The sequence below is a fragment of the Mytilus trossulus genome, chromosome 7, assembly GCF_036588685.1.
Source record: "Mytilus trossulus isolate FHL-02 chromosome 7, PNRI_Mtr1.1.1.hap1, whole genome shotgun sequence".
NCBI classification, from domain to species: Eukaryota; Metazoa; Mollusca; class Bivalvia; order Mytilida; family Mytilidae; genus Mytilus; species Mytilus trossulus.
Genome location: NC_086379.1, coordinates 61,015,292 through 61,032,992, shown reverse-complemented (window position 1 = coordinate 61,032,992; position 17,701 = coordinate 61,015,292). Strand labels below are relative to the sequence as shown.

The following is a 17,701-nucleotide window of genomic DNA, read 5'->3' as shown; positions in this document are numbered from 1 at the left end:
TTCGTTTCTGTGTGTGTTACATTTCAGTGTTGTGTCGTCATTTTCTTGTATTTTATGTGTTTCCTCGTTTTTGGTTATGACCCGGATTTGTTTTTGTCTATCGATTTATGAGTTTTGAACATCGGTATACTACTGTTGCCTTTATTCCATACTGCATATTTGTTATGTTGATTTTGTTGAATTTATTTGTCAATTTACATTCCTTGGAGTCATTTGCGCGCGGTGTCTTAACTTAAAATCAAATTTGAAGCTTGAACGAATTGATACTTTTTTTTTAATATCATTGCCTGTGCCAAGTCAGGAATATGACAGTTCTTGTCCATTCGTTTTTGATGCGTTTTGTTATTTGATTTTGCCATGTGATTATGAACTTTCCGAATTGATTTTCCTCTAAGTTCAGTATTTTTGTGATTTTACTTTTTTTAAAAGAATGTAAAGATTTCCAAATGGGGAAAGCGGTCATCAATGAAATTAATTAATCGTCTTCCGAAACTGAGTTTTATTTATCCTTTTTCTTAAAAAAGAATGTATTTATGATTTTTTTTTAAATCCAGGCAGTCTAGCAAGGAACATATAAAACCTGTTTTAGCAAAACACACACAGGATAAAACCTAATCAGTTGGTGATCGTTTATGAAAACGAGTCTGTTTAGGCATAAACGCGTAAATGAAAAAGGTGAACAAATATCAAAAGCGCAACAAAAGTTTAAAAAACTCAAAAACCGAACTGGCGAATAGTCCATAACACTCTGGACAGGAAACTATAGTAACACCAATACGAAAAACCGGGAGTTGGACTCCACTGATAATTCTAGTGATAATTCTTACTTGATGATGTAAATAAAAAGAAAGGTGAGGAAAAGCCGAGGGTTGAACTTCGGTGCAGCCGACTTTGTAATCAGTTCCTGTTTCGAAAGTCGGACCCTTCGTAAGGTTCATTGTTAGTAACATTCTAGTGATAAATCGCACTTGATGATGTTAATACAAATAAAGGAGAGGAAACAACTAGGGGGAGAATTTCGTTGATTCTAAAGTGTAAACAGTTCCTGTTTCATTTGTCAGGCCCGTCCTAAGGTTCATTGTAATTAACATTCCAGTAATTAATCTCACTTAATGTTGTAAATCGACAAAAAGGAGAGCGGTGTTATTTCTCCGAAAAAGGAAGTATAGGAAATTATAAAAAATAAAATGGTATCGTAGTTTATTTGGTGGTCGTTGAGCCATACATATTTCGTCAAAGTTTACATGTATTACTATGATGTTATAGACTGACATATACACACCGAGGTACACACATAACTTTCAGACGGTGTGGTTAATTTGTATGCAAAAAATATTAATCAGTTGCATAATTACGTCAAAAGACAATGTCAGGATAACCATTCATAAAAATTAACTTTCTTTTTTTTCAAATTTAAGAAGTTTGTCCTTCGTCATACATTATTCATCTAATTCTTCTTCGAAAACAAGTATTTTTGTGACCACATTATAAATTCATATGGCAAAACACTATTCGATATATCTGTCACATAGTACATAGAGGTGAATGACATAATTTGTGCATATATAAACTTGGTAAGTAATCATTTATTTCATTATAACAATAAATGATTCAAAATTAAAACCTTAGAGTACCATTTCAAAATTAGAGGAAACTTAAGACAAGGTAAGATGGAAATTGATATTGAAACTACCCGCAGAGCAAAATTAAACACTTACAAAAACAGAAAGTAATACCAGATTATCAAAAATGGAATTACGATTATGCTCCGAGTGAATTTGATTTTTAGGAACGAGCCGCTCGTACAAGTCACTATCTAATGACAGTTGTTATCCATTCGGTTGACGTGTTTGAGCTTTGTTTAAGCCGCTTGATGACGAAATTTCCGTTTTGAGTTTTCCTCGGAGTTCGGTATTTTTGTTATTTTACTTTTTACAAGTACATGGAATTAATTATTCTTTTTTACATAATAACAGAACAACAAACAACAAGCAGACAAGTTAGAATTCATCAAGCTTTAAAACCAGGTTAAACCCAAAATTTTCATCAAAAAATGTATTTACCTAGTTAGGAAAATGGAAGTTTTTTTTCACATGTTCCATTGATTTTATCAGTTTTATATGGACTTCCTCTTTTTGAATTAGACTTTGGAGTTCAGAAGTTTTGATACTCTTAAACGTTTTCATTTAGATAAAAGCAGAAATATATATTATGTATAAATAAACTGTGCAAAATCAATTATATACAATTGCATGCATGATTCGAGGCTAAACTTACTGTCCGACGTATAGTGTAAAGTAAGTGTCAAGGACATCGCTTACCTTTATAGTAAAGAATTGCATTCTTTAGTATTGAGTATTATAGATTATTTTTCTACTAAGAAATGAAAAAACAACTCGAGATTTCCTTGACAAAAACCCTGGCTCATTATTGTTTTGCTCGGACACCAATGACGAAATCTGAATAATAGTTGCAAGCTCTTGAATGTCGTATGAGTTGATAAATGTATACATCATACGTGGGTGAATTTGGTATGTTGCTGCTATGGTGAGGACAATTCATAATTTAAAACTTGAAATAGGTTGGTTGATCATATACTCTGGTACTTAGATAACCGCCGAAGTCAAAATCGAGATATATGTCTAAAAATAATGCGGACGAAGCTATCCCTGTGGTTCATATAATCTTTAGAATCGTTTCACATTTTGAGTTGATGTAGTCCTTTAAACGTTTTTTTTATATTTCAAACCTTACTGTATAGTATGTTTTTTGTATATTGTTGAATATTGCACGAACTCTATAGTTGCTTACAACCACGTTGTTTTGACAGTTGTATCATCGGCAATCTTTCCATCACCTTATCTGTATAGGGTATGTTTGTCATGTATAGATCCATTATCAACTTATAGTCTTTCAACACTGAACAATTCCTTTGAAGTTATTTCTATCATCTGATAGGTTCCCTATTAATGTCAATTGAATTAAGTAATGAAGTTGTAAATAAAATCATGTACATTCCTTGTAACACCAAAATATATCCTAAATTATAGTCCATTACAAATACGATGATAAAAAATAAGAAATGTTATTGACATTATAACAAATATCTATCTTTACTAACACCCACCAAAATAAGGTGGTAAAATTGTCACTGACCTTGCTTATTATGCACGGAATCATAATACAATAATATCATCTAAATATGTTTCCAATAAAATCTACTATTTTTGACATCCGATGGGAAAAATAATTGATGTATTGAAGGTATATTTGCATTTTTATTATTATATAAGTATGATGCACGATCACAGCAAAATATACGGATATATTATTTGAAACAACCGGTCAGGTAAGACTTAAGGTTTTTGTAATCAGTGAATATCTGAAGTTACAATTGATTAATGCTGTACATATCTCTCTGGCATTTTCTGGAATTTTTGTATTTTAGAGTATTTCTCCATAATCATTTCAAACGAATTGTTAGTTGTAGCTTTTCCAAGTGATCTAGACTATGAACAATTAATTATCTTAAACTTAAATAAGTGTTATATAAAGATATATATATATATATAAAGATAAGAAGATGAGAAAAAATATTCACCAAAGAACAAATGACGTAGATTTAACCATTAGCAAAACATATACCGTACGGTAAGCTATTAAATGACAAAATTGAGAAAATGAAGAAAAATATAAATAGGAAAACCAACATCCCTATGTAGACTGTTTCAACAAACTGTCAGCATTCCTAAAGGGACGAATTGTGCGCCTCTACTTGCCGACCTCCTCTTCTTCTAAACTTTTCTGATTGGTTTCCTATAGTATATTCTCTAACACTAGAATTAAAAAGAACAACATACACGGCTTCCCCTGCATCATTTTTAGACATGTTCTTTAATTTTACTATAAGCGGTCATCTCGATACCAAAATGTATGACAAAAGAGACCATTTTAATTTTGAAATTATAAATTCACCAACCTGAGAAGCATTATACAAACTTCACCTGCATCTGGGATAAATACTTCACAACACATTCGATATTCAAAATCTTGCAGCTGCTACTCAGAATTTTTACAACGACACCCGGCAGTGTCTGGTAAAAGTTTATGAACCGGGGTTATGACAAAGAACGTCTCGTCATTTTTTCTAAACCAAAATCATCGTATGATACCAAAACCAAGTTGATAGATATTTTGTATCAACTTTTCAAATCATACAACATGGTCTTGAAGTGTAAATTCTAGGTCCTGACAGTCTAAATCATCTCAATAAATAGGTAATATAGTGTTCTTTTTATTTGTTTTTGTATAATTTTTAATTAACTGTTTAGCCTATTTTTTATTTTATACTTTTTGGCTCGGTATTTATTCATCTCGTCATTATGTCATTATACTTTGGACCTTTTGTACTCTGTTCTTTCATTCTAGTATATGTACTTTCAGTTTGTCTATATAGTGTCTAAAAATCATTTTGTTTTTCTTTGTTGAAATAGCTATTTGTTTTAAAGGGATTCAGATTATAACACAATTTTGACTGCATAACCACTATTCTTGACATGTCTACCTATTATGTTTGTTTTGTTCACACGTGTATGTCAAAATAATGTAATTCTATGAGACTGACATACAAATGGGAGGTTTAGCTAGATATTATCAAGGTTTAATCCACCATTTTCTAAATAAGGATATGCATGTAGCAAGTCAGGAATATGACACTTGTTTTTCTTCGTTTTATGTGATTGAGCTTTAGATTTTGTCATTTGATAAAGGACTTCCCTTTTGAATTTTCCTTGAATCGGTAAATTTGATATTTTATTATTTCCCATGCATCATTGTTCTAGATGTGTGTACGAATCAATCTACGAAAATTCATTTTGTTATGTTTTTGAACTGCAAGTCATCTTAGATCGAATTTGTTTCGTATTTATCTTATCATTGTTTGTTTGTTATGCTTTGTGGCAATCAGTTAGAGTCATTTTGAACTGATGTGTTCCTTTTATTTTGAAGTCTGCTGTTTCACCACAGTCCCAGGATGAGCGCCGAACCCAGCAAATACTATATGTTACTATCTCAAGTCAGCATCCGATAACTCAGGGTTTATTGTTGGTTGCATGTTTGTTTTTCTGTTATTGGATTTTTTTTTTGTATAAGAAGAAAAAAGTAATATCACAAAAATACTGAACTCCGAGGAAAATTCCAACCGAAAAGTCCCTAATCAAATGGCAAAATCAAAAGCTCAAACACATTAATCGAATGGATAACAACTGTCATATTCTTGACTTGGTAAGAGATTTGTGTATGTAGAACATGGTAGCTTGAACCTGGTTTTATAGCTAGCTAAACCTCTCATTGTATGACAGTCGCGTCAAATTCAGAAGGTTCTTTTTGTTTTCGTTTGAACTGTTTCTCGTCATTTTGGGCTCTTTTGAACAATCTCATCGCAATCATATTAAATCTCCAAATTTCATATAAGTTCTATTTATTACACATTCATTTTAACTAACATGAACATATTCTGTATTTTCTCTAAATGTTTTTTACTGCAAGTAGTCTTAAATCGGCACCGTTTGTAATTTATCGTACTGCAAAAAGTTAAATCACAAAATACTAATCTCCGAGGAAAAGTCAAAACGGAAAGTCCCTAATCAAATGGCAAAATCATAAGCTCAAACACATCAAACGAATGGACAACAACTGTCATACTCCTGACATGGTACATGCTTTTGTTTGAAACTTGTTTGAACAGTTTTAAATCGCCATGACGAATGAGAATGTTATATACAGGTCTTTGGTTAACGAATTAACACATATTTCTTCTACAACTATACTTGACCACCAAAACTCGGAAAAGATAAGCCTCAAAGTTTTAAACACCAAGGATAATATATACATATGCTGGTTTTAGTTGGTCAAAGGTATTTGGGGGAAAAACAAAATAGCAGAACGATACAACATTACATCTTTCTGAAATTCAGATTGGAAATGTCATAATACTGCTGTGACTGTTAAAGTTTATCTAACAAAAATAGTGTGAAAAAAAAATTGAACGACAGAGCCATCAGTTTACTTTGATTTTGATTTCTTAAAAGTGCGAGGGAAACTGTCTTATTTGCATGTATACCAAAGATATTGAGTTATTTGTATCCTTGATTGATTCATTGTTATTCAATAACTAAACTGTTCTGTCTGGCGGGACATTGCAATTACTACATTAAGTGATTTATTATATTATTTATCATCATTTAATGGCAGTTGAGTCATATATATCAACAGTTTTTATATTGTAAAATTGTAAAAACAAATCCAATACGAACACACACACATACATATATTGATATACACAAACCGATTGTATTTAAATCATCGCAAGTTATCGTATCCGTAGTTAATGTACAACATCTTGTATTTTATTATGTCCATACCTTTCTCATGTTTTAAAAATGACTGAAGTTGATTAACCGATCTTATTTCTACAATCAATGTAACCGTTACATATACAAATGTACATCTCTTTAAGGTGAAAATAGGTTGGCAGCTTTTCCTATAGAATACCAATGAAACATATATATACATGTATATATATAAACGAGTCTAAATTGAAAACTACGTTCAAACCTATGACTGCGTTGGATAAAAACCGCAATTTTTATACGTGTGCATGTCAAACAAATTTCGTTGTAGAAGGGTCTAAAAACAGCACAAACAACATTTTCCAAAAGACCAAAAGAGTGAAAAAGTAAATTTAAACAAAACGCATTTGACTAACAGGTCGAACAACTGATGTTCTTTAACCCTGCTGACTGCCATTGGCGATTGCCAAATAAAATTGATCACAGGTTGTAACAAAATGGATCTTATTATGAATTTAATACGTCACAGAAAAAAAATAATTGTTAACTTGTGGACAGGATGTTGTGCCACAAACATTCGGTGTCAATATTTCCTTAGTACACCATATCCGGATTTCGACAATAAATGTCTCTTCAGTGATGTTAGGGATCGAAACGGTATTTGGAAGGCCATATAAAAAGCACCCTCATTTTTAGAGAAAGTACCCTCATTTTTAGATTAACTCTTGAATTTTAAGAGTCAATATATAGGATGAACGGATCATATAAACCGGAGGGAAAATATGATACATGCCCAAACAAAAAATATAAACGAGTCTAAATTGAAAACTACGTTCAAACCTATGACTGCGTTGGATAAAAACCGCAATTTTTATACGTGTGCATGTCAAACAAATTTCGTTGTAGAAGGGTCTAAAAACAGCACAAACAACATTTTCCAAAAGACCAAAAGAGTGAAAAAGTAAATTTAAACAAATATATATATCAAAAGTTTGAAAATTTAAGACACTTATTGTGGAGTTTAGTAAGACGATTTTGAAATCCGTCATTACATTATATTGCCTTCGTTAACTCGAAGATTTCTACTAATGGTAGGGAGATATATTGCGTTATAAGGAATAAGGAGATGTGATGTGATGTAAATGCCAATGAAACAACTATCCAACAGAATCAAACCCACGGTGGGTATGGTTGTCCTGCGAGAGAACGTACTGTGCTGGTGATTTGGTCCTGACGGGTGCTGGTGGGTCCTGATTCTGTGCTGGTGGGTTTGTTTACATTGTATCAGAACGGCAATAAAACGACTGTTTTGTTGCTTAATTTTTCTCTGATGTGTCAAAGGTACCATGCAAAGTATATTACAACAATATTATATTGCAAAAGTCGTGCAAGTTCGTTAAACGGAATTGTCCTGACGCTGTGCTGGTGATAAGAAAAACGGTCCTGGTTCTGTGCTCCTATGTCCTGGTTCTGTGCTTTTATATTTTAGTTAAAAGTGGCATATATTCAAGATCATTGATGCTGTACTGTTATTGACTTATTAGCTGTTGTCTGCTTTCTTGAAATTGACATTGTTGTGAATCTGTTTAATGTTATTATGAGAGAAAAAATACCCCTATTTTTTTTATTTTTTTTTGCAAGATCACCAAAATACGTTGTAATTTATACAATACTTATATAAAGTGGATGATGTGGTATGTTTGTTGTCAGTGGGCAAATTTCCATAAGAAACAAAAGGAAGTATGTGTTAACAACCATACGTCATCGTACGACCTTCAACAATAACCCATAAAATAAAAATGTAAAAGGTTTTGCATTAAAATCGACAGCAAACATATAGAACAAAGGACTTTCTGAGCGTTTGAATAATGTCTTTAGCAGCTTAAAACACATTTGTTTGTGAACAATTGAGTGCTGACTATGAGAATGACAATAGTTTTGCGGGTTTGTTTGGTTGGTGTTTTTTTTTCTTTTTTTGGAGGGGGGGAGGGATGGGGATAAGTTAGAGCGAGGTTACAGTGAAAGCTTGGAATAGTTTCCCGTAAGATTTAAAAGTTGTATTGTAAAAGAAAAATGTATCTTATAGCTATTAAGAATCACTTGGTGTAAGATTTTTCCAACACATTTTTTTTTTGTCTAAACGGTTATCGGGTTTTTTTTTCGAAAGTTCGATAGTACACTAAAAAAATCACTATTTTATGAAAGGGCAGGCTAGAATATGTCAGAGAATGAAGACGAGATAACCTAGAGAACACTAATAAAATTAAGATTTCTTAGCTTTTTTCATTTCAAAATAAATATTTTTGATAAAGAAGTACGGGGGAGGAAATGAACAATGTGTCCTTCTTTTCTATATATAAATATTGTTCATTAATAAAAATAAAATGTGCCTTGATTATAATTGAAAATGGGTAAATGGAAAAAATACCCAACTAAAATATACTTTTATTTTAATATTGGTAATATCACTAAGCTTTTAAGTTTTGTGTGTCAAACACACCATCTCTGTAGTAATGACTCCTTACTAAGATATTTCACTTCATTCATTATTTTTCTGCATTTTTTTATATTGTGAATTCATAGAATTATTATATTAAAATATAGCATTAATTTATATTTAAAAAAAATGAATCTAAAGCCAGATATATCAAACATTTTTGTTTCCATCTATCCGTTTTCAGGACTTTAACAATCAACAATAACACGCCTGGAAAGTAAAATGCGTACTCGGCTGTCTGTAATCGACCATTTTTAGACAACCCAGGCTCATAAAAAAAAACAAGCCGGGGTTGGGGTTCAAAGATGCAAATTAAGTACTTATATCAATATTTTATCTTTTCGTGTACGGTTTATGACCCCTCCTGTGGCCTGTCAATTCCGAAATGTGCAAACTGCAATAGTATCAAAACAGCACAGACAATGAATAATAGGATATAATTTTGTACATATATCAAGGGGAAACTTCTTGCAAAGCATTATTATTTATAGTTCATTATTGTATTTAGTAGAAAAGGAGAATTTAGTGAAAATAAAATCACTATTTTTGTAGAAAATTCACAGAACTTTGTACAGAGATTTTTGTTTTGTTTAGCATGGGATCAACACAATGGTTCATTACCGAGTAAAAAAAATCAAAAAGTCTATCTACCTTGCACATTTCAGAAAATTCAGATCAACGAAACTGGTTCCAGCAACATTTATAAGCAATTTAAGATTGTGACCCTCACAGTTTCCATTCACCACAAATATTCTCGTTACAACGAATCATTTTAAATACAAAAATACGTGTTGCATGCAGCCTTTTGTTTATCTATTAATATATGTATATGGATAAAGTTATGAAAGGCAGCAGGGTCATCAGGGTGAGGAGTCCATTTCATCTGAAATAAATGCTAAGCATAGATCTAGAAAGCGACATGTAATCATGACATTAAAAAAAGTCTCTTCTTTTCGACTTTTTTCGAACAAATTGACACATAAAATGAATTATATAGTATTGTGAATTTTTAACTTATTTTAGATACTATATATTGTTATCTGATATTGGACGAAAGATGTTGCCCTTTTATGTTATTATGTAATACAAGTTCAGATAATTTGAAAACACATATTAAACAGCCAAATGGATGCACAAGAGCTAAAATAGGAGTCATAGATCCTGTTGGCAACAATTATCTGGCTAATTTGATTGATTTTGTAACATTTGTATCAAATATGACCAACTTCTTATCCAAAATCACCAGCACCGTATTAGGACCCACCAGCACAATGACAGGACCCACCAGCACAGTATCAGGACATGAATAAATTGTGAAAATGCTAAATTTTAATAAATTGCAATGTTTTTTCACAAAATTGTTTTGTCGTGTGGATTGCGGTATAGAAAGCGGACTCTATGAGCATTTTTGTTTTATTTTTTCAGTTCGAGATTTTCTGAAAATGAGCATTTTTGTGTTACGCTTACTGAAACAGTTTAGAGGGTCATTTTTTTAATGGTTTATATATGAACCCATAAGAAACGAAATTGAAAAATCTCAACCTTTTTTATGAGTGAAAACGTCAAAAATCATCATTTTCGTCTTTGTTTACATTTTTTCATTGATCACCAGCACCCGTCAGGACCGAATCACCAGCACAGTACGTTCTCTCGCAGGACAACCATACCCACCGTGAAACTTGCATCGATTTACTTCAATATAGGTCCTCGTACGGTCTTCTTCAATGCGCAAAACTCATTTTGTATAGTACTAGTAGTCAGCTTTAAAATGTCCTTGCATGACAAATTGTGAAACAACTTAAATGAAAATACCAACAGCCTGGATATTGAAAAATCAGTTATCAGTTATCAATCAGTGCACATGATGTTCATACTTTTGCTACTAAAGTAAATATATATATTTTTTTCTTTTTTTTCAGGAAAAAAAGAATTATACGCTTCAACATGCGAGATCTATTGGTTTTGTTACTTTTCATATCGTCATGTTATGCCAGATTGCTTGAACTAGAATTGGAAGACTTCCAAGGTGTTGGTCGATCTATCGTGACAAGACAAAATGCTTCAAATGGTAAAGTCGTCCATCTTTTGTACGATAATATAATCCGGTATGAAATGTGCGTTCATTTTCCTCTTGAAATGAATATATCTAATATTTTCTTTTCCAACGATGTCGACAATAAAGGTGACGAAATAAGCGTTTACATGGATGAAAGACTTGTTGGTTCGTTTAGAACAAACCAACCACAGTATTATAGTCTTTCGAAATGGAATAACTTCCACCCTAGCGGAGAAATTGGCGAATCTTTTCGCTTAGACTATGGTCGTCATATGCTAACAATCCGAGTCACGCAAGCAGATGACTTTGGTGTTGAGTTGGACAAAATCCAGTTCGAAATTGGAAACGCTATCATTACAAATAAAAATCTGGCATGTGATGTATACTGTTTTGATGATATCAAGTTTGAAACTCCCGGTGCTGCTGCCGACATTGATGGGTTTAAAATAAAGAAATTTAATAAAGCAAGTGTGTGTGCAGAGGAAGAGAATGTTAAAGTAGCTTTCTACCATGACACAGCATCCAATTTCCAAATAAAGGCAACAAGACCAAAATATGCAACGTGTTCAAATAGCAGACAGGCTGATTTTAGGGACTGTAAACTTGCAAGTCCTGCATGGAAATTTAATGACGTGCAACTTAGTTCCGGTACGCCAGTGATACATAAAACGCATCGTGCGTCCCTGGCTGTTGATAAATCTGAAGCAAGTGCAACAGTTGCAGTAACATTTGACATGTCTGGATTTTCCATAACCCGCGGACAGGGGGAAAGACAAACTGCCGGAAAGTTGTTTGTTATGCTTGGGAAATTGGACACTACAGAGGCAGCATTCGCCAAAATTTCATACATGGGGAAAACAGGACGATTAGAACACGGCACTGAATTCACATTTGATCAAGAATTTCCTTCAAACGTTTGGCAAATTGAAGACAACTTCTGGGGCGATAATAATGGTAATAAAATAATCATAGAAATTACTACTGTTGACAATACTTTCAATGGAGTATATGTTAAGGAAATAAGATTAGAAAAAAGAGACATGGAAGTTCGTCCATTCTTGCTCTATAATGACGGAATATTTTTGTTCGAAGGTTTACACAGAGATCCATGGTGGTTAAAGCAAACAGCAATGAAAGTCAATATGGTAGAAGGAGGAGTTTCCGGTAAAGTTTTCGATGACGTAGCTAATCTTCGATTGTACATGAAAAAACCTTATGATGATGGTTATTCCCAAATTTTCGTCATTCATGATGATGGTCATAGTCGTGTACAGCCAGTAACCCCACACGGCATGGACTGGACACCGTTTGGTTCTTCGCTTGTAATTGGCCCAACTAGTCCCAACGTACAGCGTCCATTTGTATCCATAAAATCTATTGATTTAGTACCAAGCAAGCTAAAGATGACGATAAGATATCATGACGATTCGTCCCTGGTACTAAAAGTGGTAGCGTCGCCAACAGAAACCATCGTTAAAATCCGCAAATATACAACAACCAAAGATCGTAAACAAAATGCCCTCCTCACATTTTTGTCGACTTGGGTCGAAAACGGATACTCTTATGTTGATCACATGTCTGTAGATGGTGCCTTTGGAAATGGTATAATGAGAGATTTTGTTGGTGGAGACACAAAGCACGGAACTAGAGCCAATTTCTACAGAAAATGTCTGTCACGGTTGAATACACAGAGTCCTGATATTGAAATCACTGTCCAAGGTGTCTCTGGTGATGAAGATTAACTTTCTGTACTTAATTTTACATACTTAGCTTCGTAGGAACATGACAATTTAGGTTTCTACTATAACCTTTTTATTTTTATAGGAATAATGTATATGTATAGTAATCAAATTAAAAGATAAGAAACTCAGTGGTTGTCTTTAGTTTGTCCGTCATTATTGTTTTCGGTTTTATAAATAAAAGTATCAAAGGTACCAGGATTATAATTTAGTACGCCAGACGCACGTTTCGTCTACATAAGACTCATTAGTGACGCTAATATCAAAATATTTATAAAGCCAAACAACTACAAAGTTGAAGAGCATTGAGGATTAAAAAAAAAGTTGTGCCAAATACGGCTAAGGTAATCTATGCCTGGGATAAGAAAATTCTTAGTTTTTCATAAAATTCAAAATTTTGTAAACAGGAAAATTATAAAAATGACCACATTATTGATATTCATGTCAACACCGAAATGTTGACTACTGGGCTTGTGATACCCTCGGGGACGAAACGTCCACCAGCAGTGACATCGACCCAGTGGTGTAAATAGTATCAAAGGTACCAGGATTATAATTTAGTACGCCAGACGCTCGTTTTGTCTACATAAGTCCGTTGATTTAATCTTTTGAATTGATTTACATTTTTTATGTCAGTGCTTTTTACATCCTATCATACGGCATGTGTTTTACTCATTGCTATCACAGGTATTTGGGGAATGGACCCCCCTTTTTTTTTGGACCTCACTAAAATAAAATTTTGGCGTTTTTTTTATTCATTTACAATTTACTACAATGTATAAACATATATCAAGTCTCAACAATCCATTGCTAGTCGATTACAATAATTTTTTTACTATCCATACGAGCCCCAAGTGAAAAAAGAAGGCCTCTTTTTTTCACTTGGGGCTCGTATGGATAGTAAAAATATTATTGTAATCGACTAGCAATGGATTGTTGAGACTTGATATATGTTTATACATTGTAGTAAATTGTAAATGAATAAAAAAAACGCCAAAATTTTATTTTAGTGAGGTCCAAAAAAAAAGGGGGGGTCCATTCCCCAAATACCTGTGATTGCTATAGGCCATACGGTTGTCTCTAATTGTTTACATTGTTTTGGAAATATGTTGTCTCATCGGCATTCGTACCACATCTTCTTTTTAATGTAGAAGAAGCTATTCAGAATATAACTTCTAAACTTAGCGTTGGTCAAGCTAAATCCTTGAATTAAACATATGTTATGCTGTATGAGTGCTTGAAATTGAAAACGTTTTATCCAGATACTAGTATGTTCTAGTACTGCGTCGGTTTCGCTTGTATTGTGGTGTTATTTCCCGAGAATTATTATCATAAGCCCAGCCAAGACACAGTTATTGTCATGAATTGTTACAAACATCATTGATTCGTCGTTTGAAAAAAATCCTGAAACTGGATACTGTCATGGAATTTCAAAACATGAATTCTAGGAATATTATCTTCGTAATAATTTCAACCAAGTCAGTTCCAGAAGGCTCTGTCTGACGTTGGATAAATGCCAAAGGGCGATCATTCTTCAAAAATTCTATTACTATTAATCTATATCCTAAAAAACATGTATACGACAACAAGAAATCAACACATAAGTCAAAAGAAAAACTCAGAAAGACAACACATCGATCAAAAGATAGACAGACAACACATTTTTCAAAAGAAAGACAGACAACTCATTGGTCAAAACAAACACAGAAAACACATTTGTCCAGAAAAAGACCGACAACTCATTGTTCAAAAGAAAGACAACACATTGCACAAAAGGGAAAATACCAAAAGACAAACAATAATCCCCTTACGAATAAATATCAAAGAAAGATTAAGACTAAGCAACACAAACCTGAGCTATATCCTGGAATTTAAGAAATCCAGAAATTAATTTGATTCAAATGAAAGATAGACAACTCATTGGTCAAAACAAACACAGAAAACACATTTGTCCAGAAAAAGACCGACAACTCATTGGTCAAAAGAAAGACAGACAATGCGTTGGTCAAAAGAAAGACAGACAATGCATTGGTCAAAAGAAAGACAGACAATGCATTGGTCAAAAGAAAGACAGACAATGCATTGGTCAAAAGAAAGACAGACAACACTTGGTCAAAAGAAAGACAGACAATGCATTGGTCAAAAGAAAGACAGACAACACATTGGTCAAAAGAAAGACAGACAACTCATTGGTCAAAACAAACACAGAAAACACATTTGTCCAGAAAAAGACCGACAACTCATTGTTCAAAAGAAAGACAACACATTGCACAAAAGGGAAAATACCAAAAGACAAACAATAATCCCCTTACGAATAAATATCAAAGAAAGATTAAGACTATGCCACACAAACCTGAGCTATATCCTGGAATTTAAGAAATCCAGAAATTAATTTGATTCGAATGAAAGATAGACAACACATTGGTCAAAAGAAAAACAACACATTGGTCAAAAGAAAGTCAAAAAGACAGCGCATAGGTCAAAAAGAGGTCAAAAAGAAAACACATAGGTCAAAAGAAAGACAGACAACTCATTGGTCAAAAGAAAGACAGACAACTCATTGGTCAAAAGAAAGACAGACCACTCATTGGTCAAAAGAAAGACAGACAATGCGTTGGTCAAAAGAAAGACAGACAATGCGTTGGTCAAAAGAAAGACAGACAACTCATTGGTCAAAAGAAAGACAGACAACTCATTGGTCAAAAGAAAGACAGACAACTCATTGGTCAAAAGAAAGACAGACAATGCGTTGGTCAAAAGAAAGACAGACAATGCGTTGGTCAAAAGAAAGACAGACAACTCATTGGTCTAAAGAAAGACAGACAACTCATTGGTCAAAAGAAAGACAGACAACTCATTGGTCAAAAGAAAGACAGACAATGCGTTGGTCAAAAGAAAGACAGACAATTCATTGGTCAAAAGAAAGACAGACAATGCATTGGTCAAAAGAAAGACAGACAATGCATTGGTCAAAAGAAAGACAGACAACACATTGGTCAAAAGAAAGACAGACAATGCATTGGTCAAAAGAAAGACAGACAATGCATTGGTCAAAAGAAAGACAGACAACTCATTGGTCAAAAGAAAGACAGACAACTCATTGGTCAAAAGAAAGACAGACAATGCGTTGGTCAAAAGAAAGACAGACAACTCATTGGTCAAAAGAAAGACAGACAACTCATTGGTCAAAAGAAAGACAGACACTCATTGGTCAAAAGAAAGACAGACAATGCGTTGGTCAAAAGAAAGACAGATAATGCATTGGTCAAAAGAAAGACAGACAATGCATTGGTCAAAAGAAAGACAGACAACACATTGGTCAAAAGAAAGACAGACAATGCATTGGTCAAAAGAAAGACAGACAACTCATTGGTCAAAAGAAAGACAGACAACTCATTGGTCAAAAGAAAGACAGACAACTCATTGGTCAAAAGAAAGACAGACAATGCGTTGGTCAAAAGAAAGACAGACAACTCATTGGTCTAAAGAAAGACAGACAACTCATTGGTCAAAAGAAAGACAGACAATGCGTTGGTCAAAAGAAAGACAGACAATTCATTGGTCAAAAGAAAGACAGACAATGCATTGGTCAAAAGAAAGACAGACAACACATTGGTCAAAAGAAAGACAGACAATGCATTGGTCAAAAGAAAGACAGACAATGCATTGGTCAAAAGAAAGACAGACAACTCATTGGTCAAAAGAAAGACAGACAACTCATTGGTCAAAAGAAAGACAGACAACTCATTGGTCAAAAGAAAGACAGACAATGCGTTGGTCAAAAGAAAGACAGACAATGCGTTGGTCAAAAGAAAGACAGACAACTCATTGGTCTAAAGAAAGACAGACAACTCATTGGTCAAAAGAAAGACAGACAACTCATTGGTCAAAAGAAAGACAGACAATGCGTTGGTCAAAAGAAAGACAGACAATTCATTGGTCAAAAGAAAGACAGACAATGCATTGGTCAAAAGAAAGACAGACAACACATTGGTCAAAAGAAAGACAGACAATGCATTGGTCAAAAGAAAGACAGACAATGCATTGGTCAAAAGAAAGACAGACAACTCATTGGTCAAAAGAAAGACAGACAACTCATTGGTCAAAAGAAAGACAGACAATGCGTTGGTCAAAAGAAAGACAGACAACTCATTGGTCAAAAGAAAGACAGACAACTCATTGGTCAAAAGAAAGACAGACACTCATTGGTCAAAAGAAAGACAGACAATGCGTTGGTCAAAAGAAAGACAGACAATGCGTTGGTCAAAAGAAAGACAGACAACACATTGGTCAAAAGAAAGACAGACAACTCATTGGTCAAAAGAAAGACAGACAACTCATTGGTCAAAAGAAAGACAGACAATGCGTTGGTCAAAAGAAAGACAGACAACACATTGGTCAAAAGAAAGACAGATAACTCATTGGTCAAAAGAAAGACAGACAACTCATTGGTCAAAAGAAAGACAGACAACTCATTGGTCAAAAGAAAGACAGACAACTCATTGGTCAAAAGAAAGACAAACAACTCATTGGTCAAAAGAAAGACAGACAACACATTGGTCAAAAGAAAGACAGATAACTCATTGGTCAAAAGAAAGACAGACAATGCGTTGGTCAAAAGAAAGACAGACAACACATTGGTCAAAAGAAAGACAGACAACTCATTGGTCAAAAGAAAGACAGACAACTCATTGGTCAAAAGAAAGACAGACAACTCATTGGTCAAAAGAAAGACAGACAACTCATTGGTCAAAAGAAAGACAGACAACGCATTGGTCAAAAGAAAGACAGACAATGCGTTGGTCAAAAGAAAGACAGACAATGCGTTGGTCAAAAGAAAGACAGACAAGACATTGGTCAAAAGAAAGACAGACAATGCGTTGGTCAAAAGAAAGACAGACAACACATTGGTCAAAAGAAAGAAAAACAAAACATTGGTCAAAAAAAAGACAGACAATACATTGGTCAAAAGAAAGACAGACAATGCATTGGTCAAAAGAAAGACAGACAACACATTGGTCAAAAGAAAGACAGACAACTCATTGGTCAAAAGAAAGAC

The 17,701-nt window shown here is 33.6% G+C and overlaps 1 protein-coding gene across 1 annotated transcript; it reads left to right on the top strand.

Annotated features, from left to right (window-relative positions):
* Positions 1-1,596: 1,596 nt before the first annotated feature.
* Positions 1,597-12,773, top strand: LOC134725470 (uncharacterized). Its single transcript, XM_063589308.1, has 2 exons — positions 1,597-1,665; positions 10,767-12,773. Exon 2 carries the CDS (start codon positions 10,792-10,794, stop codon positions 12,643-12,645), a length of 1,854 nt encoding a protein of 617 aa, XP_063445378.1. The 5' UTR covers positions 1,597-1,665; positions 10,767-10,791; the 3' UTR covers positions 12,646-12,773.
* Positions 12,774-17,701: the final 4,928 nt, after the last annotated feature.